At 41.7% G+C, this 23,423-nt stretch overlaps 1 protein-coding gene across 1 annotated transcript in view; it reads right to left on the bottom strand.

Moving 5' to 3' along the window:
• GALNT12 (polypeptide N-acetylgalactosaminyltransferase 12) overlaps positions 1-23,423 on the bottom strand; it is a 51,968-nt gene that overhangs the window by 25,876 nt on the left and 2,669 nt on the right. Inside the window, exons 2-5 of the mRNA XM_087758796.1 lie at positions 10,419-10,588; positions 9,498-9,687; positions 6,837-7,022; positions 4,383-4,500 (exon numbers count right to left, since the gene is read on the bottom strand). Coding sequence (XP_087614922.1) covers positions 4,383-4,500; positions 6,837-7,022; positions 9,498-9,687; positions 10,419-10,588 — 664 coding nt within the window. The remainder of the gene's footprint in view (positions 1-4,382; positions 4,501-6,836; positions 7,023-9,497; positions 9,688-10,418; positions 10,589-23,423) is intronic.

Raw genomic sequence — 23,423 nt, forward strand, 5'->3', positions numbered from 1 at the left:
TTTCACTTTCATCTTGATGCATGCAGACTATTGCTATTTTTTCTTTTCTTTTCAGAAACAGATGGTGGCATTACGAAAAGCTACAATAAAAGCACAGATGTCACCTTGGGATCCCCATCCCTGCCAGGGTCTTTGGACAACTGACCAAATCGCTGGGTCAACGAACACTAAATAAGAAAAGCTCTATAAGCTCTGCCACCTCCATTCTAACATTTTAGGACCCTCTGAAAGAAATAAAAAATAAAAAGAAGATGCTACCTCCTGAACAAAGACAAACTGCGGAAAATACTCTATTCCTGCCCCTCTCTCTGCTGCAATTTTGCTTGCCAGCTTGTGGCTGAGCCCCCCTGCACGGCACTCATGCATGATCTACTGGGAGCTGGGTGGGCGGAGAGGCCTCCCCAGATGCGTGAACCCATCCCGGCTGCTCCCGCTGCAAGACAGATTTCCAGATCCGCACAGAAAGAAACAATACAAAGATTAGAAAAGAGATCAGGCAATTGGAGGCACATCACTGAGGCCCGTGGGCAATGAAGTTTCCAACAGAAGAACGGACTTACCAGTAAATAATTTTGCCTTTTTGCACATGTGTGGTTTTCTCTCATGCCGTGATGGTGGCTTGAAGGACAGATTGCAGGTGTATCGAGCAGCAGTCCCCAGAAACAAACTTACATTGCAGTGCCACTAGCAGCATGAAGAGCAGAGAAGGAGGAAAAAGCTGCAGCCAGGTTCCCCTCGCTCCATGTACAGGAGGGGGAAGATGAAAGGGCATGTTTTACGTCCCTCAGAAAGAAGAGGTTCAATGCAAATTATGCCCATGAAGTGAAATTTTATCAAGCCAAATAGCATTAAGCAATTTGAAATCAAGGCACATTGACTTGGTCCTGCATTCAGCACACAGCCTCCATCTCCCTTAGTCATCATCCTTTTAGCCGGAGCTTTGTCCTTGTTGCACCTCTCAAAGCCACAGAAAATTTCTTTAGTTTAGAATAATCAAAGTACCAGAAAGAGGAGGCTTGAGGACAAGTCCTTTCATGTCATCGGGAGAGGGTGGTGTTTTCAGAGATGAGAAGAACAACGAATTAATTTACAGTGTTTTTCAGTATCCCTGCTCCTAATTTTCAGGTCTGGCAGGTCTAGAAACCACGTAGACAACAGAATTAACACTGATTTATCCCTCTTGACCTTCTTCAGCACTGTGAGCGGCCAGAAGAACACAGTTAAGCAACATCATAGCGCTCTGCTCTCTTCCACAAAAACCCTCACCGCAGGAAGCATGAGTACAAGGACTCAAAATAAAATAGAGGAAAGCACGTTGTGCACAATTTGGATCCAAATGCCCAGATCCTACTGGCAATCTGCACTAGTAAAATTAACATGCTCAGGCATATTCGCTGGCCACCGCACAGTCCGTCCTGCAAAACTGTTGGCCTCCCAGAGGAGAGCTGCTCGATCCACCTGCAACCCGCAGGGACCCCACACCGACCTCTCGGCTTCCTCATTTAAGCTCTGCTCTTACCCGCCATGAGCCATGTCCTCGCTCTCGGCCTGGTGCGTGACACGCTGCGTGCCTGTGGCTGCTGGAGGACTGCCCTGAGCCCCCGGGGCTGGTGCACCCACGTGCCTGCTCAGCCCCTGCTCGTGCACACTCTGCAGCGTGCTGGCTTCTGGGGACTCTGCTGCTGCTCCTTTTGTGCTTCTCCTCTGTGCTAGGCAGCCTCTGATGCTTCCTCCAGCCCACGAGAAGACCACATTTCTCCACACCGAAGGAGCAAAAGGCACTGCTCATAGATGCTGCTGCACCCCATGGGGCCAAACACCTGGTTCAGGGGAACCAGTAACATCAAAAATGAGGCTTGATGCCAGAGCCTGGTAGAGGTCAATGGCAATGACAGCTTGGGTCTAAAGTAGCAGCCAGTGCAGGGGCAGTCCGTGTCATACAGGGCAGGGGTCACGCCTGTCCTGTCTGCAAGCCTTGGTATCCCAAAAAGCGAGACACAAAGAGCAGAAAGCCAAGAACTGCATGCAGAGAGGGCCGTCTTTGAGGCTGTCTACAAGGAGCTGTAGAAAGCTCCCACAATCCATCTCAGAGGAAAAAACCACTGACATCTGGGCTGGTGCTGTCCCTAACTCCTACTCGTTACAGGGCAACCATTTTGGTGCCACCAAATCTGTGGCAGCCAGGGTCACAGAAGACTGCAGACATTTCAACAATATGAAGTAGGTCTTGTAATGTCTAGTTCTGTCAACTGTGGCTGTTGTTTTCAAGCTTGCTGCTTTGGAAGAGGTGCAAATTTCTGCTAAGAGGCAAAGCATACAGCACTGCTTTCAAAAGCAGCATCCTCTCCACCTCACGGGTGCTCAGTCTGGTTGCACATGCACTAGCAGACACAAACAAGTGCCTGCAAGAGCCAGTCTTGCTCAGGAGATGCACATATCCAACATGCTTGCTACTGTTACGCTACATTTGTAGGAGACAGATAGTGTCATGCACTCTGATGTGGCTTGCTGCTAAACTGCAGCCTCCTGTCTCTGCTTATTTGTCTGCTGCAATAGTGCCATAACTGAGAAAGCAAGAGACACAGCAAGCCCCAGGTCAGCAAGCATCTGTACCCAAAAATGCATGACTCCCTCATTGTCATCATCCCTTCCAATCCCTCAGTAAGCAAGAAAAACGATTTTCCATTGCCAGAGCTAGCTGGGGATGGTGTCCACTACCACACTGCTTTCCAGCTTAACGTACCTTGGGTTGTGACTGATGATGAGCACAATCATTTCTTTGGGCCCCAAAGCACGAACCCAACCTATTGCTACTTCTGGCTCCCTGAGCAGCCTCTCAAAAGGAGGCACAAAAATAATTTCATCAAGAGATACTTCATAGCTCCTGACCCCATGATTGAGCAATTATCCCACAGAAAAGAAATCCCTTCCAGTGGAAAGAGGGGACCCACTGCAACATACACCTCAATGGGGGCTACACCAAAACTGGAGACAGCTGGGAGACTCCTGCTTCAGAAGCTCACAGAGCTGGTGGAGGTGGGTAAGCTGCTTTGAGCTTCAGGCAGAGGCCTGCAGAATTTACTGACCAAGACAAGTAGGCTGTGTTTGGACCTACATGCTAGAAACTTTTCCCTGTGTGAGAAAGGTGGTGGTCATGAATGCAGAACAAACAGTGATTCCAGCCGAGACATCCCCTTCCAGAGAGAAACCACGTCAACTCTAGGTCTGTGCTTATTATCCTCCCTAATCCTTTTCTCTCCTTATTTTTGTGCCCTCTTTGCTGGCATTTCTGCACTACAGGCAGCAGGAGACAGGAACAACAGCCAGGAAGACTCCATGCTTCTCTGGTTAACGGGCAGACATCAAGTGAGATGGTCTGCTCATGGCTCCTTTCTCAAGAAAGTGGTTTTGTAACATTAAAATACTATTTATCCCTAAAATCTGCTGGTAAAAAACAAAACCAAACCATCAACCCTCCTGTCTCGCAATCCAGTGACACACAGAAATGCAAATATGACCATAAAACATACCTGACGATCAGCAGAAAAAGCAAGGGAAATCCAGGATACTCAGTTGTGAACTCCCTGCGAGCCAAAAATGGCCCTGCAGTGTGCCTCTTACACTGCATTGCTTCATCAAGCTAGGTGTGATAGGGGGCAAACAACAGGCAGCCAGTGCTCAGTGGGAATCAGCAGCAGCACAGGTTAACAGCAAAGCTGAGGAGGACAAGACTGTTTTGCTCGTCAGTCTGGACTGTCTTGTGTCTCCTCTCTCTTCCCCTGACATAAATCCTTTTCATTCCAGCTATCTATCTGCCTTCACACCTGAGCACTGGTCCACCCTCTGGGTAGGGTACAGCTCTACAGTTCCTGGAGATTTTCCCCATCACCTTTTATAACTTTTATACAAACTTTTCCTGAAGTGAAACAGAATAAAGCCTTAAAGATATGCAGGGGCTGGCTTGTCCTGCCCCACTGGTAACTGCCACCAGCTGCCTCCCGCTCACTCCATCAACCGCAGCAAGAGCTCCAGAATCACATTAAACCATTATAAATGTTTCTTTCCAATGATCCTCTTCAAGCCACAGAATGTAAACTTCATCTGCTAATATCACACCACTACTTACATTTTATACTGGCATGCAAAGCAAAAGACATTTTTTAAAACTGTTTTAAAATGGCTACTCTGAAGGAAAATATAACTATAATGAAGCCTGAGAACAGGGAAAAGAGATTCACATAAACATCTCCCAAAATACTCTCTTCTTAACACTTGCTTACATTATAGCTATCTTGTTAACTAAAAGGGCATGAAGAAAGAAATAAGAAACTTGTTCTCAGAAACAAAAAAAAACCCCAACAACTTTCAACTGAGCCACTTACCCTAAATGAGAATTCAAGGTTTTCTCCTCCCCAGACTTCCATTCCTGTGTCATATGAACCAAGATAATCAAAATACTTCTTGCTCACAGCAAACAATCCACCTGCCATGGTTGGAGACCTATAAAAGAGAATAGTAACTCTGAATTGGATAAAAAGCAAAAAATATAAATTAACAAACTGCAGATCAAAAATACAATGTATTTTTATTTTCCATTTTCTCAGTCTTTTCTGGATACAAAGTAACAGTCAGACATTGATCGGTTAAGTAGTATATTGTCAGGCCATTTAAATTTAGTTTTCTAGTAAAAAACTGTATCAGAAACAAGCTCCAGAATGTATTAAAATAAAAACAACAATGAAATCAGAGACAACAAACATTGTGTTAATACAAATTTTTGCAATTACAGTGTCTTTGTGAGTGGCCAGAAATGACTAGCCTCTTATCTTCACATAGCAGAACATAAGCTTTTTTGTGGCAGAATTATTTTAGTCAGCTCTGAAATTCTAAGTGCAGTACCCTTATATATTTTACTTAAGTAGTAAGTAAACACGTTTGTGCTTTAGTAATTAATAACAACATTTCTGATTCCGCTAATATCAAGTGGAAAAGCTCTCAGACATCAGCTGAGCAGAATTAAGTAAATAGAGCCCCTGAAGAGATTTTTTTCTTTCAAAGATCTGCCCATTTGGTTTTTTTTTTTAATTGTTTGCTACATTTGGAAGAAAAATCAGGGGCCAAGATTGGATCCTCACTGAAGACCACAAGGCCTAGAGCGAGAGCACACTTAGGGGATGTACTTTCAGTAGGGTAGAGTGTGCATTTATATATAAAGTTGAATTTGTTCATTATTGTTCGTAATTGTTTACAGTCTTAGAAAATTACCCTCTTTAAAATGCCAAGCATATAATGCCGGTTGGAACTAAATTCAGCTGACACTTCATGAATTTTACTAAATTGCTGTTGAGGTAAATAATAACAAATGCTACGTGCAGTGATCAGTTACTCTTAATCTGTCAAAACTAATTTTATCAGCCATCTTTTTGAAGCAACACTGTCTTACACTGTCATACATTGTTTCAAAGAACGGAAAGAGATGAGGTGAGACAGAAGGAAAAAAACCGAACAAAACCCAAACTCCATAGCCAGTCAAGCTCTTCTGTCTCACTCCAGATCCTGTCTTTCCAAACACAGCTGCCGGTGACACCACCCTCAGCGCTGCTGCTTTCCCCAGACACTTGCCGAGCTCACAGTTCTCGGGCTACTGTGAAGCTTTATCCCTCATCGTTTTCCCCTTGGCATGCCAAAGACAATTCTTCTTGTCAGGGAGAAGAAATGCATCACATTTAAACTAAAGGCTTTGAAAACATTTACTCTATTTTGAAACTTCTTTTCCGGAGGATGTGGACTAATATATGCTGAGGAGGACTAAATTATTGCCTCAATTTTCCTATTAAAAAAAAAAAAAAGTTCTCTTCTCTCAGTTGAGGATAAATTCACTAATATTTGTGAAGTAATGGGTATTATTACCATGATAAGCCACCTAGAAAAGACTGAGAAAATTCTGAGAGAATTCTGTATTTGTTGTAGTCCCTAAGATAACAGATTATAAATAAAAGCAAGGACTAACAAAATCACGTTGTTAAAAATGCCAAACAACTCTTTCATTTCTTACAATACACTACTGAAATACAGCAACTTCCAAATTGAGTGTAGCAGACCCTCAGCTCTCAGGATTTTGCCTACAGTGTCCATCTTCCAGATGCACTGTTTGTACTCTTACCTTACCTCTCCTAAAAATACAGTATGGAGTGACAGGTAATACCAACAGATTGCAACTTGTCTTAAAATAAAACAAAACTAAAACCCACAAGGAAGACATCCGCATGAGCTCCTATGAATTAGCCCTTCACAGAAATTATGGTGGGTAGAGCTGTATCATTTCATCCCAATGAAGAACTGGCAACCTGGTTCACCTTTGAAAACAGAGCAATGAACCACCACTATCACTATAGCGCAGATACAGTTTTCAAAACTACTTTTGCCTTCTTACTGGTTGATTATTTTTTTTCCCTTTTTCATCATCGACCATGATACGTTTTTTACAAGGCGGATCTCTTTACTTTGCACACAGGATATCCTTTAGTACTAGTTAATCAGTTACAACCTTTCCGTGTGCTGATAAGCATCTGTGGCAGTTTGCCTGCAGGAGGCCAGAGACTGCTTGTGCAATAAGGATTCCATATGGAAGATTACACAGGCATTTCAACTTTTAGAGCAGTATTTTTTCAGGAGCATGGTGAGCAGGAGCTATTTTGGAAAAAAGGGGAACTAAACAAGGTAAGTTATTTTAGTAATATGCTCATTTCTCAAATATTTTTCAGCACCTGGCATTTCCAAGTGAAGTCAAAAGCACTTGTAACATTCACAGCTTCATAAGATGCAAAAAAATTAACCTGATCACATCAGTTTTGGACTTCCTCCGTTTTTGTTCTCTTTCAGGGGTACTGTGCCAAGTGAAGACCAGTCTCCAGTCAAATCCACCGATCTGTGGCTCACCAGCATTTCCCAAGTACTCAAACGTATTCCAGTCAATAACATCAATAACAGGGCAGACAACAGCTGATTCTTCTTCCGCAATCCTAATATGATTTTAAAAGAAAAGGGTGACTTCCATTAGAAATGTCTCTCAAAAACTAAGACTGTCAAGAACAGAGAATGCTTACAAATACCAAACACAGAGGTTTTGCTCCTTTTCAACTCATGCTGCAATACAAGTAAAGGACAGCTACAAGAATAACCACCAATTTCTTGCTGAGGATGCATCAGGAGGATGCATCAGGATGGACTCAGCTGTAGGCACCTGGCAAGCATCAGTCTTCCCGGACAGTGGAAGTGAGGTATACCAGATGGCTTGAGATAACACATTCAGCATCTGGCTTGGCTGCCATATCCAGCACCGCATTCTCAACAAAAACATCTATTTTGTTTTGTGCAGGTAGCTGCATTCAAGATATTTAGAAAGCAGCATGACTATCATTCTGCAAGGATGAATAAGGTAGCTAGGCTCTTGGCTCATGGTTGTTCTTGTAACTGTCATCATCTGCAAAAAGTTATACTGAGCACCAAAACAGTAACTCAAGAGCAAGCCATGAGCTTAAACAGAAAAAAAAAAAAAAAACAATCATGCAACACAGGAATTCTGATTCTAATCTCCAACAGTGAAACACACATGAAGGAGGCCTCCAGAAACCCTGACAACATAGGAGATAAAAAGGAGAAACAAGATAGTACTGCAGAATGACATACCTATCAGCAAAGCTGATGTAAAGATAGTTATGATCTTTATCATATTAAGAATACTGATGGCTAATTGGCTATAGCTCAAGCTTTTCTCCTAAATCACTCTTTAGCAATCTTCTCAACACTAGTCTTAAACACCTCGTGTTAGTTCGGTGAAAAACTGACTTGACTGACTTTAAGATGCTGGTACTTGTTTTAGCCCTGCATCTCCTGATTTGGGTATTCCAGAGGAGAAGAAAAACTGAACACATTATATTGCCAAACAAGGAAGAGACCTGATGTATCTGTCATTCGAGGGGAGCCAGTTCCTCATGCGATTATTAAGCTTAAAACCCGCAGGCTGACCAAGGGGCTCTGACTCTGAAATTAGAGCAGCTTGTGGTGGTTAAATGCAGCAGAGAGCAGCAGCAGTTCTAAAGAAGTATTGTCTGAGCTGAGAAAGACTGCCTTAAATATGAAATGGTCCCTTGTTGCCAGAGGGAAGATGTGACACAGCTGTTTTCTTCTTTATGATCTCCCATTGAAATCCTGTTTGGTGGAGCGCACAAAAGGGCTTATACAAATATTGCTATCTCCTGTCTCGCTTGCATAAAGCTTATGTACGAAGCAAGGAGAATGATACGTACACAGAGGAAAAGAATTCCCAATAAAATGTAAAAATGCTTTGTTGCTCCTGTAAGGGAAAAGGAGTGAAAATTAGGTATCTGGCACATGATTTCAGTTATGAAAGGAATCAGGTAAGTGAAAAGCCATCAGCTTTTCTGTAAGTTAAGAATTAACTAGACGGTACAACGCACAAGCAGCTTACAAGTACAACTAAGTTTACACTGCAAAATGCTAACACTGTTGAATTGCTTCCATACATTTGAGTCCAGATATGCCATGCAAACATTCCCTTAGAGATGTACGTCTGCATCTGCAGCAAGAAGAGCAAAAATTCCAAGGCACATCCAGGGCTAACTTTTTACAGAAGGTGATTTAGTACACTTAAAATTATCCAAATCCTTCCTCAAGATTGCCATCTAGTGGTTTGCTAAAGAAGTGCAGAAATTACAGAACCGTCTCCACAGTTATGTACTGTTTCTTCAGAGGACGGTCGTTAAAACCATGCTTATTCTTTGATTTTTACCCCTTTTCCTTTCTTCACACTATCTACACCGTTCATAGTTAACCCACAGTTATCTGGAATATACTCGGTATGAAATTTAGAAACAAGTTAAATATGTCATTTTCACAAAAAAAAAAAAAAATATTCCAGACACAATTTCAAATGGACACAGGGAGTTTGAGAACAAGTTCCACTAGAAATCAGAAGACCTGCATGCCTCAAGACAGCATTGCTTTTGGAAATCTCTCTCCAGTTGGAGAGAGATGGATTAGCTCAGGACTGGGAAGACTGAGTTTCTTGACTAATCTGCCCACGTGTATGTTGCCCTGCAACAGGGGATGTCTCAGGGCACACATCTTTCCAGACCTTCTCATCCACCACCCAGGCTGACAGAAGTGGCCACCCTTCCCAAGGTAGCTTCAAAGCTGGGGGAGGATTCCTCTTCCTGAAAACAAAACTTTCCCTTCTCTGAAGAAAAAGAGCAGCCTGGTCCTCAGGAGAAACCAAAAATCCACCTCCTGATCTTCCACGCTTCCATTCGCTATCCCACGGCCAGGAAACAAACACTGGCAGTGCCCCAGGGACCAGGCTGCAGTAACCTTCGGTAAACAGCTACCAAGAGCCATTTTTCCACTGCAGAAGTGTGCCAAATCGTCTCTTCTCCTTCTGCAGCGGGACAGAAAACCAGCCCAGAGCATAACCTCACCTTGCCAGCAGTGGCTCCAGCCAGCCCTCGTGGCATTCGCAGTGGCAGTCCAGGAAGGTCAGGATGTCTCCTTTCGCAACAGACGCCCCCAGCAGCCGGGCTCGAACCAGCCCCTCTCGCTTATTTGCACGGATAAGACGCACCTTGCGTAAGCCAGCCACGTAGTTTTCCAAAGCCTCCTTTAAATGTTCTGTTAACAAACAAATAAAAAAAGAAAAAAAGAATATAGTTCTGGAGTGACTGGTTTGCGTCATGCTACAGAAAGCTCTGTTTTCAGTAGTGTATTACTTATAGCAGTGCCTTAAAGATACCAGCATTTTGAACTCTGATTCTGCTATACTGTCTACGTTAGGAAAGGACAAGGAAAAAGCACAGAACATAGATGGACACAAATCACAATTACTTTCAAGAAATTGAACGCTTCGTATTCACCTCTGTAATTCACTTCCAAATTGTTAAGTGCTTCTCAAATGTTACATACAACGTTTTCCATGTAAAAGTTTTATTCTTAACACAATTAATGTGTATGGAAAACGCCAGCATTGTCTTAGTGTCCCATAATTCAAACGAAAACAGATAACCAGGTAGCTCTCACTATACTAGACATCATGGCAACCCTGGAGCAATCAAAACTTGCTCAAATTAGGGAACTCGAAATACTCTGACCAGACTGTATGTTATCTATATATGCGAGCACTCATGTTACAACACAGCAGAGGTGCTTCCCCATTCTAAACTAAATTTGGTCCAGAAGTCAAATTTTTCACTGGCACGCTACAAGAAAAACTATTTTCCAATTATATGCCTACGTTGTACAATTTTATGGTATGTTACCCAAACAGCCTATGTTTTTCTCCTGTGGACTGGTTGACCAAAAAAACCCCATCAACCACCAACATTATTTAGAATTATTCTTCCTACCTTTGTCACTGTAATCATCTACAAGGATAATTTCTTCCAAAAGTATATCTGGAGATGTCTCAAGAACGCTATGAACAGTTCGCAGAAGTGTTGACCAAGCCTCATTATAAAACGCTATCACAACGGAGGTTTTCGGCAGGCTATAATAATCATACTTTTTCTCCCTGCATCTGTAAGGGAGGGGATTACATTTAGTACAAGTGCAAAAGCATCTGTTAATTTTCAGAAAACTATTCTCGAATAAAGATTTCATATGCTATTTACTAACTGTAAGCAAGAACATATAAAACATCTGAAAAGAACTGTATGTACGTGGAAAAGTCATGCAAACACTTCCAGGAAGCCGGTCTTCCAGAAGTCCCATTTCTGCAGCAGTATTATGACTAAAATTCTGCAACCCCCCAAAACGCCTCAAAAGAAAAATAATAGGAGGTATTCTGGGGTAGTGTATCTGCAGTAGCTGCCTTTGCACAATACTACCTCAAGAAGAAGAAAAAGCAATGGCCAAAACATGCCTCAGATTACAGAAAAAAAAAAAAAAAGGAAACATAAAACCTAAATGCGGTAAAAACAGTAGCATAAATTACTAATAACTTGTGCTTTGGAAAATAAAACAAGTGCTAGACAGTAAAAATATAACTGTGAAGGAACAGCAACATATAAAGAGAAAAAAAACAGCAACAGAACTGAGACGTATGTATACTGAAGCAGAACTTGGGAAGACCACAGAACTGCCAAGATATAGTAGTGAAATCTGCAAAAAACACAGACAGACATAGAAATGCATGGGTTTGGCTCTATGGAGAGCCAGGAAGTTTGCAACCCTTTGGATTAAGCTCCAGAACATATTTCCTATAAATATATATATATATATATGAAGTTCCCAAAATGAATGTAAGGATACCAAGAAACTTACAGCTGAGCCAAATGTGTAAATTGTTAAAGATTCCCCTGGTCTGAAAGAATTTTAAAATAATGACGGTATTTATTACCATTTCTTCCCCCTTTCTTAGAGCATTCTGGATGAACAGTTTTGTTAAAAACCAACAGAAATCATAGAATAGAATCATAGAATCACCAAGGTTGGAAAAGACCCTTAAGATCATCGAGTCCAACCATTAACCTGTCACTGCCAAGTCCACCACTAAACCATGTCCCTAAGCACCACGTCTACCCATCTTTTAAATACCTCCAGGGATGGGGACTCAACCACTTCCCTGGGCAGCCTGGTCCAATGCCTGACTGCCCTTTCGGTGAAGAAGTTTTTCCTCATTTCCAACCTAAACCTCCCATGGTGCAGCTTGAGGCCGTTTCCTCTCGTCCTATCACTCGTTACTAGGGAGAAGAGACCGACCCCCACCTCGCTACTACCTCCTTTCAGGTAGTTGTAGAGAGCGAGAAGGTCTCCCCTCGGCCTCCTCCTCTCCAAACTAAACAACCCCAGCTCCCTCAGCCGCTCCTCATAAGACTTGTGCTCTAGACCCTTCACCAGCTTTGTTGCCCTTCTTTGGGCACGCTCCAGCACCGCCTCCAGCTTACTGCCTGGAGTCACCGGGGCTTTTAAGGGGCAGAAGGACATACTTCAGCTTTTGTAGACTGCTAGGTCACAACAGATACCGAAGCAGGTAGGACATCCCTCTTACCAAAACAGAACAGCAGCAAGTCCCCCAAAACCTATGCTAGGGGGAGCTGAAGAGGGAAACCAGACCTGATCAGTAGAAAATGTGACAGCAAAATCCCTTAGGTCAATTTAGGGGAACCAAAATTCCCCCAAACACCCAGAAAATAACATCAAAAGAAAACTGCTTACCTATGGCACATTGAGAATATATTTACTGACTATTTAATGCTGCTGTGTTTGCAATAAAAAAAGACTTCTTATAGGTTTCTTTAAAGATTAGGCAATATCTATTAAGATCTGTGGTACAGAAAGAAAAAAAGTCTGAATCTGAATATTCCAAAAATTAAAATTCTTATGAGGAAAAAAACAGTCTGTAGAGTACTTTTGTAATAAATACCTGAAAATGAGAAGGAGAAATCACAGAATGTCCTGAGTTGGAAGGGACCCACAAGGATCATCGAGTCCAACTCCTGTCCCTGCACAGGACAACCCCAAAATTCACACCGTATGTCTGAGGGCGTTGAGAAATGACACTTGGGCAGAGGAGGCACACAGAAGGCTGCTTCTCAAACACGAAAGGAATGCTATGCAACGACACTCATTGTATATGATGCGTATGTATGCATACGCACATACAGATATACATAGATTGGTAGATACACATACCCACACACTTGTGAAGTACAAAAATGCCTGTCCCTCCAGGCTGTAACTTGTCCCGAGGCAAACAGGGGCATTCACAGACAGAACTGCCTCACACCAATGGCTGGTGACAGCAGAGATTTATTTTGCCAAATGTTCATGTATTAACACATGAAAAAGGAGTGACATTTTAATTAACTTTTTTTTTTTTAAAAAAAGCAGAAAAATCCACTGTATGAATCCAATTTTAGAAATACATATTTACTTTAGCCTACTGAAAAACATTTATGCTTAGTACTGCCAGGAAAAAATTCTTCTTATATATCACAGTCACTTGTACCCGGTAATTTCAGTTGATTTCTTGATGGAAATAGGATCTTTACCTACCCGCTCTAGAAAACTGAAGGAAAAAAGAAATAAATAGAAAACCTCCAGGAAAGCTTTCTCTGGAAAATATGTCAGAAAGACTCACGGAATAATAATGTTGTATTCCATTATTTAAAAAAGGAAATCCAAAAGGTCTAAAGAAGCTTATAAGCCTAATTATAGATTAAAGGCCTCAATGGATTTGCCTGAAAATTACATGCTGGAGATGGGACGCATAATTTGACACAGAGCAAGGCAATCCCCAAACTGTTTGTGATTCACTGTGCATTGCTGCCTCCTTCGATGAGCACACCCTACACTGTGGAAAAGGTCAGACTCCTACGGCGCATACCACCGTACACGTTTCTTAGGTTTCTGAAGTCAAGAAAGAGGCCAAAACTAAAAAGGGTGTTTTATTTACTAGCTCCGTGGTGGAAAGCAGCCCGCAAATGCAGAGAAGCGACTCGCCAGGGCAGCAGGGCAGGCTGTGGGCCGGCACGGCCACACTGGCTGGTGCGGTGCCCGGCTCCCCCGCAGCCCGCTTCCCCCCAAACAGGCCGTCGGACAAGGCTGAAAACCCCCCGAAGAAAGAAACCATCTCCCACCTTGCACATTAAAACACACAGAGCATGACTGTGCTTTTTAGTTATTTTGGGGAAAACTGATCGTCATGTATAGACCAACTAAAATTTTGAAACTTTTACTTCTAAAAAATTAGAAAAAAAAAGTTATTCAAGTTTTATTTGCATGTTTATCTCGGAAATTATTTCCAAGACACATATTCCTTACTAGATTACTACCAGATCTCAACTGCTAGCAGTCTCAAATATTATTGATAAAATGAAGCATAATTTTCCTTATCTTTCTGTTTTGAAAGAAATTTCAAAGAGTTTTGCTCAGTTTTAAACAATAACCCCACTGAGGAGATTACAAACCTAAAGCGTTTAAACCCTGGAAAAACAACAGTGTAAGAAAAATCACCAAATATAAAAGAATGAACCCCTGAAATGGAAATCCTAAGAAGCGTTGTTGAATAACAATTAAGCAGCATGCACATGGACACTAAACATTACCACTTCACAAGATACACAAGCTTCAAAAAAAACTCACTACAAGTATGAAACCTGACTTGAAGCCTAGTGGCCATAACTCAGCTTTTCCATTTCCTAACTGCTATTTACAACAGAACCACCTTAGCAGTGCTTCTTCTGTATTCACCTTTGCAAACTTCAGGATGTATTTTTATTCTCCGTGTGTCAGCCACGTATCCAAGCTCCTACTTTCCAAGTGAATCATTTCACTCCTACTTTGGGTTATTCAGAAAAACAAATGCCTATCAGTTACAATATGTCATTAAAATGACAGGGAAGATACAAACTGGCGACAGCAGTCCCAAAATATGTTTTTGCAGATACTGGGAATGTATATTTATACTGCCTGTATTGCAAGCTGCTTTCAGCTTCTGGCGAGGGCGCTCTTTAGTGCCACCCTCCAATGCGTAACGCTGTCCTTTCCCAATATAGGGGATCACGTTAAGGCAGGATTAATTGCATCTCACGTTAGCCATCTAAAGGCTAGGTGCTATCTTTAAGCTAACTGTCTGGACTCTGCGTGTCCATAAAGGCAAATCCAGAGGGCGATTCACCTCACCCTCCTTAAGACATTTATCTAGCACAGACAAAGAGACTTCCCCCTTGTCTACAGAGGTTTAACTATACAGCAGATGCTGAACTTTTGTATGGTGGAAGTTAAACGACAGGGAATTACCTATAGTCCCTAATATCAGCTGCCTGATATATCACCTTGAGCCTAGTTATCATAACTACCAAACGGTTTGTAAAACATAACATAGACACAAGGAAATGAGTTGCCTGTAAACGTAACATTTCCAAGCATGGACAATAAATGCAGAAGCACTGTCATGTGTAGCCCAACATATTCCTTCACTACTCTCATTCAACCACAGGAACTTTACTATTTATAGAGATAATAATTACATATATTAAAAAAAAAAAAAAAACCACTTAAGTTAAAAACGTGTGCATGTTGAGTGCGTTCATTTTCTTCAGAAACATACACGTATTTGTAGTCAAGCTGAATTTGGAAAAAGTTACCAGATACCAGGATCAATCACTGAGAAAAAACCCATTGCCAGTGCTTGCAAGCAGCTTTTTTAAAGCCAACAAAACAAAGGCACGTTTTAAATAGCACTTGGATTTCACTGAAAAATACCGATATATAATGGATAACAATGATAACAGGTAACAACGATAATGGGTAATGTAATGCAAAGGAGTGACACCTGCTCAGCCTCTGCCCTCTGATGGCTCCTATTCTCTGCAGCCCCACTAGAAAATGCACAAGCAGAGTCTTTGTGCACAGCAGGAGTTTGCACCCAGAGAAAACGCAGCCGGGCCTGCCCCTGACCACCGCCCTGGGAGAAGGCTGGGACACTGCCCTGCTCCAGCAGCGGCCTGCGCCAGCCTCGGCTTCCCTCTGGCACTCTCTGCCTCGCTGGGTGGATATTCCAGGAATCCTCCTGCTTGATCACTGCGGCTTAAAAGACAGGTATAAAACAAGAAATGCCAAAAGACACAGCTTTTGTTTATCAATTTATAATAAAATGAACGCCTACATTTTAAAAATTCTAATTGTATTCATCCACAAATCTTTACATTCCTCGATGGGAGGAGAGAGAGAATAACACTGTGCCTGAACATAAACTTTAAGAAGTTCACTATGTACCATCTTTCCTGGCTCTTTCACTACAGCACCTGCTCAAGCATCTACCCCCTCAAAATGCAAACTAAGGCAAAGCATGTAAAGGTGTATCATCATACGTCCACATTCTTGTGGGTTTTTGATTTTACTTTTTTTACACTGCATTTGCAAGTCACGGTCTAAGCAAGACTATATGGCTGACAAGTTTAATAATTTAACCTTGGAATCTACTACACTACGAAATCTTCTGTTAGCAAGTTTTACAATAGGTTATTTATTAGAAACTAAGGAGACATCAGTCAGGAAACGCCTAAACAAAATTAAATAGGCTATTTTAGAGAACATTTGTGTCAATTAATGTAATCACTCAATTTATTTCATTGTAAGGAGCTGTTTGTCTCTTAGAGATGCGTATCTGTACACAGGGTGAGAGAGCATGAATGTGTGCACACCGGGCATGCTGCCATGAGTTAATTAGGAATGGTTGCTGACATACTTTTATGTAAGACTTTCACCACAACTGCACCAATGATACGGCAAGAGAAAATACATTTTTAATCTCCAAATTTTATGTTCTATATGCCAAGTTACTCGTATTTTAAGAAAAAATATGAAATGTTCTGTGAGTTTCCAAAGATGTGTTAAGAATATAATTGGCTCAAATTATTTAATGCTTTCTGAAGGTATAATTCTCTTTTAGAAATAATGTCCTGGAGCATTTTTAATGGAAACAAGTGTGTGTTGAAAATCAAGATGTTAAAATTATTCTCAGCAACCACAAAACCAAAATTGTTCTAGACTGCTGAAATTTTTAAGTTTTGCTTTTGAAGTTTCATTGTGAATGCCTGAAAATACAGAAAGTTCAAGATTCTGTAGCTTCTCTTGGGAAGTTCAAAACAGCATGTGTCACTGCTATACCCGATTTAACGTGATTTATGTGACTACGGTACATGACATTGCCATATACGCGCCACCACAGCATCATCTAGCAAACATTGTCAGGATCCTGCTTCAGGCAGGGTTGCACACGGTGGGCTAGGAACCAGGCTTGCTGCGTTTGTTACGGTGGGTGGTGAACGTGCCGACTCACACCACCACCTCCTTTTCTCTTCCTAATTTGAACAGGGTTAGGACATTGAATTAAACAGCAGATGGCCTTTTAGCAAGAGGTGTGCTCAAAGGTGGCATTTTGTAGGCTGTAAGTAAAAACAGCTGATCTGGACGAGCAGGCATCTCAATCCAATTTCACCTTCTCCACTCCCCACCCCATAAACTGCAGAGGCGGCAATGTGAACTCAGGGCTCTGCCAGGCATCTTCACCCAAGAGAAAACACCTCCTCCTCCCACCCTCCCAAAGCCACGGGCAGAGGGCACAGCTGTGCTAGGGTCCTCTTCTCCCCCCTTTTCTGCTTCTCCCTTCCCTCCTGCCTCCAGCAGCAGCTTAGGGTTCAGCAGGTCCATCCACGAGCATCCCAAGCTCAGCAGCATGACACGGGTCACAGCGCTGGTTTCTGAGGCCATGCTACCTACTCCAACCTGAACGTGTGTTTGAACAGCCACTCCTCACCCCTCCTTGGGGGAGAGCAACCTATGGATAAAATCCAGCGTGTGAGCCAGAAGCAACACAGCCCTATTACATCAAAACCCAGGACACAGAAGTGTAACATTTTCAGTGGAATTAAAGGATATGATAAATCAGATTATTCTTATCTCCTCCAAACACTACCCAACTTTTCATGCTAATTTTTTTTCTCACATAAAGCTACCTTGAACCAACTGCCAGTTCTGGGTTTTTTTGTTGTGTTTTTTTTTGTTTGGTTGGTTTTGTTTTGTTTGTTTGTGGTTTTTTTTGTTTGTTTTTTTTTTGTTTTTTTTTTTTTTTTTTAAAAGTCTTATCTAAGCATGGAAAGGCTGCACCCGGTTTTGCACACCTGCATACCCCACGTGCGTTCGGATATTACAGAAAAAGGCGCTGACGTTTACAGAAGGTGTGTCTTGGTCCGACTAGCAAAGCAGATAGCAGCAAGATGCTGATAACCGCCAGAACGGCCAGATTATTTGAAGCAAGGCTGGAACACGTAAGCAGAGCGAGTTAAAGCTGGCCCATGCTTCCTCACCACCTGCTCCCAGCCCAGCAACCCGGGTAAACGCTCCCTAAATTGTGTCTGCTGAAACAAACCTCGTTAGGAAAGATGCCCCCAGGATCAGTTGTTCAGTCTACAACACTGTGATATGATCAAGTCTTTGAAAACAGAGGCCAGCTAGATTGTAAAATGGTTTTCCAGATTATGTGATGTTTTAAAGAACAATTCTCCCAGTGACAATAAGGTCTTGACAAGACATACTGCCAAACACTGCTTTAAGATTTCAGATAATAAAGGGCTGTGCTGGCTAGTATGAAAACATTGTGAGAAGCAAGGAAGAAAGTTGGGAAGTCTGAAATAGAAGAAAATATTTGCAAAGAAGTTTGAAAAAAAAAAAAGAATCAAATCTGTTTAAGATAGATTAAAAATGCATTAATAAAAAATTGTCTAGAAAGCCCACCTATGAGAAATCTACATCCTAAAATCCACAGAGTTAAGAAATCCATAGATCCTCCTAATTCCAAATTGTTAGAAAAAGGCAATAGAAGTTCCTACCTAGCCCAGATTCTGGATGTGCAGATGAGAAGGCATTTCTGCATGTGTCCATGGGGAAAAAAACAGTTAATTTTTATTTTATTTTGCTGATTTGAAACAGTAGTTTCATTTTGCTCAAATAGTTACCCATGTTTGCAATTTTCTTCCAAGGTAGTGAGATACACTTAACATTTGCACAGACCCATACGATTTCCTGCACCTACCTATTCAGAAACTTACTTTGATGTGAGTAATTTGATCCAGGGCAAGAAAAATATTTTGCAAAGTAATACAGTAACTGAAAGAAATTATTGTAATCATCACTAATAGTAGGGTGTGGATGCACCTGGTCCTTACAAACAATCACGTATAGTAAAAGCACTGTTTGAATAAAGAAAAAAAAAAATCAACATTTGTGGTTAGTATCACTGATCTGGGAACTTTGTCAGGTTAAAAATGAAATCAACTGAAATCAAGCACTCATCTAGACGTCAGAGGAAGCTGAGTATCTCTACCAGAAGCTGTAAAGAAAAAAGGTCAAAAAATAATCATGCGAGCTCTTCTGGGAAATATTTGCAGGTGACTATTAAACAAAATCATAATGACAGACTGACACATTTTTACAGAAGACAGGAAACAAAAATAGTAAAAAATCCTAAATACCAAAGCACTTGTGGAAGCACTGCTATATTCTGTACTGCTATAAAACACAAGCCCGCTTATTTAAAAAAAAAATAACCAAACAAACCACAATGCTGCAGATTTATTACCCCCCCACTTACCTGTATGAGGGAGGAATGAGATGTCCCAGAGACACATTGCTTTGCAGGCCTAAAGCCTGTTTATAAGTGCAAGGAATCCTGCCAACTTAGTAAAGTAATCCTTAGTAAAGTAATGACTAAAGGGTATTGCAATTAATGTAGTTATCAGTAACCAATTATCCATTCCAGAAAAGCTCAGAAAACAAACAAAACAAAAAAACCCAACCCCAAACCAGTGTTACAAAACCACTAAAGCAAATACACCTCTAAGTGTTTTATGCAGAGCATTTGCTCCTAAGTAGAAGAGCATTGTGTCTTCTGGACTCTGATCAAACGTAAAGCGTGGGAACACCTACGCCAGAGCAAGCCCTGGGTGCAGAGTGCGCAGTCAACTGCACATTTAGAGGGAAGGGATGCGCCAGCGCGGTCAAGCTGCTGCAGATTAAGCTCTCCAAAGAGTTCACTTTTACCATACGCACGGCAAAAAAAAGTCACTGAAGTTATTTCACCTTTAGATAACAGACGAAGAGAAGCTCCTGGGCGAAGCCCGGCAGTTGCGGTGTGCGAGGGAGGAAACACCCGGCTGCTGCGCCGTTTCCGGGAACGGGGTCAGGTTAGGCCAGGTCCTGCTCCTGGCAGGAGCACCGTGCCCATCAACAGCAGATGCTATGATTTTTGGAGTAGAAGAGGGACCAAAAACGTAGTCTCGAGGATTATTCTGGGAATTTGCTAGCAAGATACTATCGGAGGAGCAGCCTGCATAATTTGGTATTTACAACCCAGCAAACAAAACAAACTACGGTAGCACGTGAGACTGTAAAAGAATCACATTCAAATGTGGGAACAGACAGGAAAAGCAGTTTTGAAAGTTGAAAAAAATCTTAGCACAAGATTGTTACGCTAAACTCAAAGACAATATCCGAAAAAAAAATATTGTAGGCAAAAATGACAGTGACAGAGGAATTTAAGTATTTGTGTATATCTATCTACAGCTACTTAAATATACATATAAAAACATACATATATATAACAAGCTCTCTCTCCAAAACACAGAAAATTATCTGGAATTAAAGAACAAACCTCTCAAACTTTTTTTTTATCGCTGCTAATTATTATGCAGACCACATTCAATATTTTGGGAGCTTTTGTGGCTACTCAAAATCATTTGCCAGGTCAGGAAAGACAGGAGAGACTTACAAATCCATTTGCTTGTAAGCAGAAGTGAACTGAGGCCCAAGGGGTGATTCAGGCTTCTGCCATGAAAAGAGGCAACATAAACCGCTGAGTCAGCACAAAAGTGCCTATCCCTGCCTTGTTCCTTCTGTAACAAGAGTCAGCCAAAAGAAGGCTGATGTGATTTTACAGAAACCATCCCTGAAATAAATGTGCAGTTCACGCCTACTGTGAGAAATATAGAAAGAAAAAAAAAAGAAGGTAGAATGTCTAAATTCAGGAACAATGCTTGAGAACAGTCCTTAATCTAAAAGAAGCCAAGCAGAAAAACCAGAAATGTATTTCTTACACATTGCAATAAGCTGTAAAAGGCTGCCTAAGAGACCCTATCAGTTGTCTGCCTAATCCTGCAGTCCTGTAAAGTGAGCACGCTATGAGAAGCCTGGCAGGACGGGATGCAGCCGTGCTGTCGCACAGAGGGAAGGCAGAGCAGCAGCAGCCAAAAGATGTGGCCCAGAGCTCATCCCGCTGCACTTATAGGGCATCAGCCCCAACACGGCCCTCAGTAGGTCAATGTCTGATGGAGGATGCTTGCTTGTTTTAAACCTGCTACAATCGTTGCTTCCCGTATATGTATAAACTCAATAAATGAAGGACAGTGGGAAGACAACTTGGGCCATCTCGACAACATTATGACTGGGAGGAAAAAAAAATTTCATTGTGGCAGTGATGTAGCCTCGAAAGAAGTGCCCAGAGAGGCTGCCGCATCTCCATCCTTGGAGACTTTCAAAATTTGACAGGACAAGGATGGCCTTTAGCAACACGCCCTAACACTGAAGTTGCCCTGCTTCGAGCAAGAGGTTGGACGAGAAGCCCCAGAGGTTCCTTCCAACCTCTGCCATCCTCTGACCCTATGGCATATTTCCTTCCTAGTCTTGTACAAACTGTATCACCATTTAGTAATTTCCTTACATTCTTATGCATAGTATTTTACCAAAAGAACATTTTTAATGGTTTGTTTATCATAGAATTATCATCATCATAGAATCATCATAGAATCGTCAAGGTTGGAAAAGACCCTTAAGATCATCAAGTCCAACTGTTAACCTAACACTGCCAAGTCCATCTACACCATGTCTTCGAGCACCACATCTATCCATTTTTTAAATACCTCCAGGGATGGGGACTCAACCACTTCCCTGGGCGGCCTGGTCCAATGCTTGACCACCCTTTCGGTGAAGAAGTTTTTCCTAATGTCTAACCTAAACCTCCCCTGGCGCAGCTTGAGGCCGTTTCCTCTCGTCCTATCACTCGTTACTAGGGAGAAGAGACCGACCCCCACCTCGCTACAACCTCCTTTCAGGTAGTTGTAGAGAGCAATAAGGTCTCCCCTCAGCCTCCTCTTCTCCAGGCTAAACAACCCCAGTTCCCTCAGCCGCTCCTCATAAGACTTGCGCTCCATACCCTTCACCAGCTTTGTTGCCCTTCTTTGGACAGTCCCCAGCACCTCGATGTCCTTCTTGTAGTGGGGGGCCCAAAACTGAACACAGTACTCGATATATATATGTTTACTTCATTTGTTTATGTATGTTTAAATATACGTATACATATAGGTACATATATATATCCACATGTGTAAACACACACACACACAATTCTAGCCACCAATAAAACTTAAGGGTTTCTGTGTGATGAAACACAGTATTATCAGTTGCTGACCTCAGGCACAGGCAGTTAAAGGAAGAAGGAACTGTCTAAAGGAAACGATAGTAGTTGTCGAGTTCTCCGGGTCTGTGTTTCAATAGAAACAGGATCAGTTCTCAGAAAAACGTGTTACAGTGGTCTGTGAGAACAAGAAGGAATAAAGGTCTTCTGAATGTTTATATTGGCAGGAATATATTAGTAGGAGAAACATCTAAAGTTGAAGAAACTTTATAATAAAGTAAATAACATCTGTATAGGATTCGTAGTCAAATATCATCAAACAATACATTATTTGGGGAAGTAATCTCAGTCAAACTATTCTTTTTCTCTTCCTGCACAGTATTACCAGTCATAGGTATTAGCAAATAACTACTGCCACATTTCTGGTCTGATAGCAGGTCCAGGATGTACATGTGGCAGTGGGAAAAATTTTTTGTCATCAGTTTCTGATTAAGCAACACCTTGTACACGTAATTTTGCAGACCAGGTTTAAAGGCTTACTGGTTCAGATATTCTCAATCTTATTAGCAAAATTCTAGTTTTCACCAGATTCACATTTGCGATTTTCACAATTCGTACCCAGACAGTGGGTTCACCGATGAATGTGGGAGGGCATTAAGGTTAAGAGGAGCAGTGGGGCATGCAGGTGGTGGGGATGTTGCCTTTCTTTCCCGTTCTTTCCTCCTCCCATTTTCCTGGGATCTAAAATTTCCAGACTCACCTCCACATGCATAAGAATATGCTGAAACAGACAAAAAGCCCACAGCCCAAAATAATGTCTCCAAGCATAGTATCTGCTAATATCTCATTAACACTTGATGTCAATTTTCTAGTAGATAGAATTCCTTATACTTAACAGTAAATGGATTTTTGGAACAACGAGGTGGCAAAATTTGTATTATCCATTTCATGCATTGACCTAGTACTGCAGCGGCTCAGCAAGAGGCACCCTCTCAGTATCCTGTCTGTCCTTCAGGCTGAACAGCTGTAAATTAAATTAAGCAATTCTGTATGGAAACCATGCCATAAGTTGAACAGCATTGGATTGGGTCCAACACAGATTTCTGTGGAACTTCACCAGTGACCCTCCACTATTTAAAAAAAAAAAAAAAAAGAAGAGAAAAAAGAAAACAAGTGTTTCCCAGCTTTTATCCAGTTATTTATAAATGCAAGGAATTTCCACCTTATTTCACAGCTGTTTACAGAACTCATCAGAAGCCTCTGGAAATAACACCACACTTCCTTATTCATGTAATTACAACTTTCAAAGCACTCCAATAGGTTTGTGAGACACGTCATGCTTGACAAAGGCCAAGTTGACCCTTTCTCAATAGATCAGACCTACCCATCTCCTACTAATTCTTCTCCTTACCACGGCTTGTAAATAACATTCCTGGAA

This window comes from Nipponia nippon, unplaced genomic scaffold (genome assembly GCF_047370975.1).
Source record: "Nipponia nippon isolate SJK-2023a ecotype South Korea unplaced genomic scaffold, ASM4737097v1 scaffold_1, whole genome shotgun sequence".
Taxonomy (NCBI): Eukaryota; Metazoa; Chordata; class Aves; order Pelecaniformes; family Threskiornithidae; genus Nipponia; species Nipponia nippon.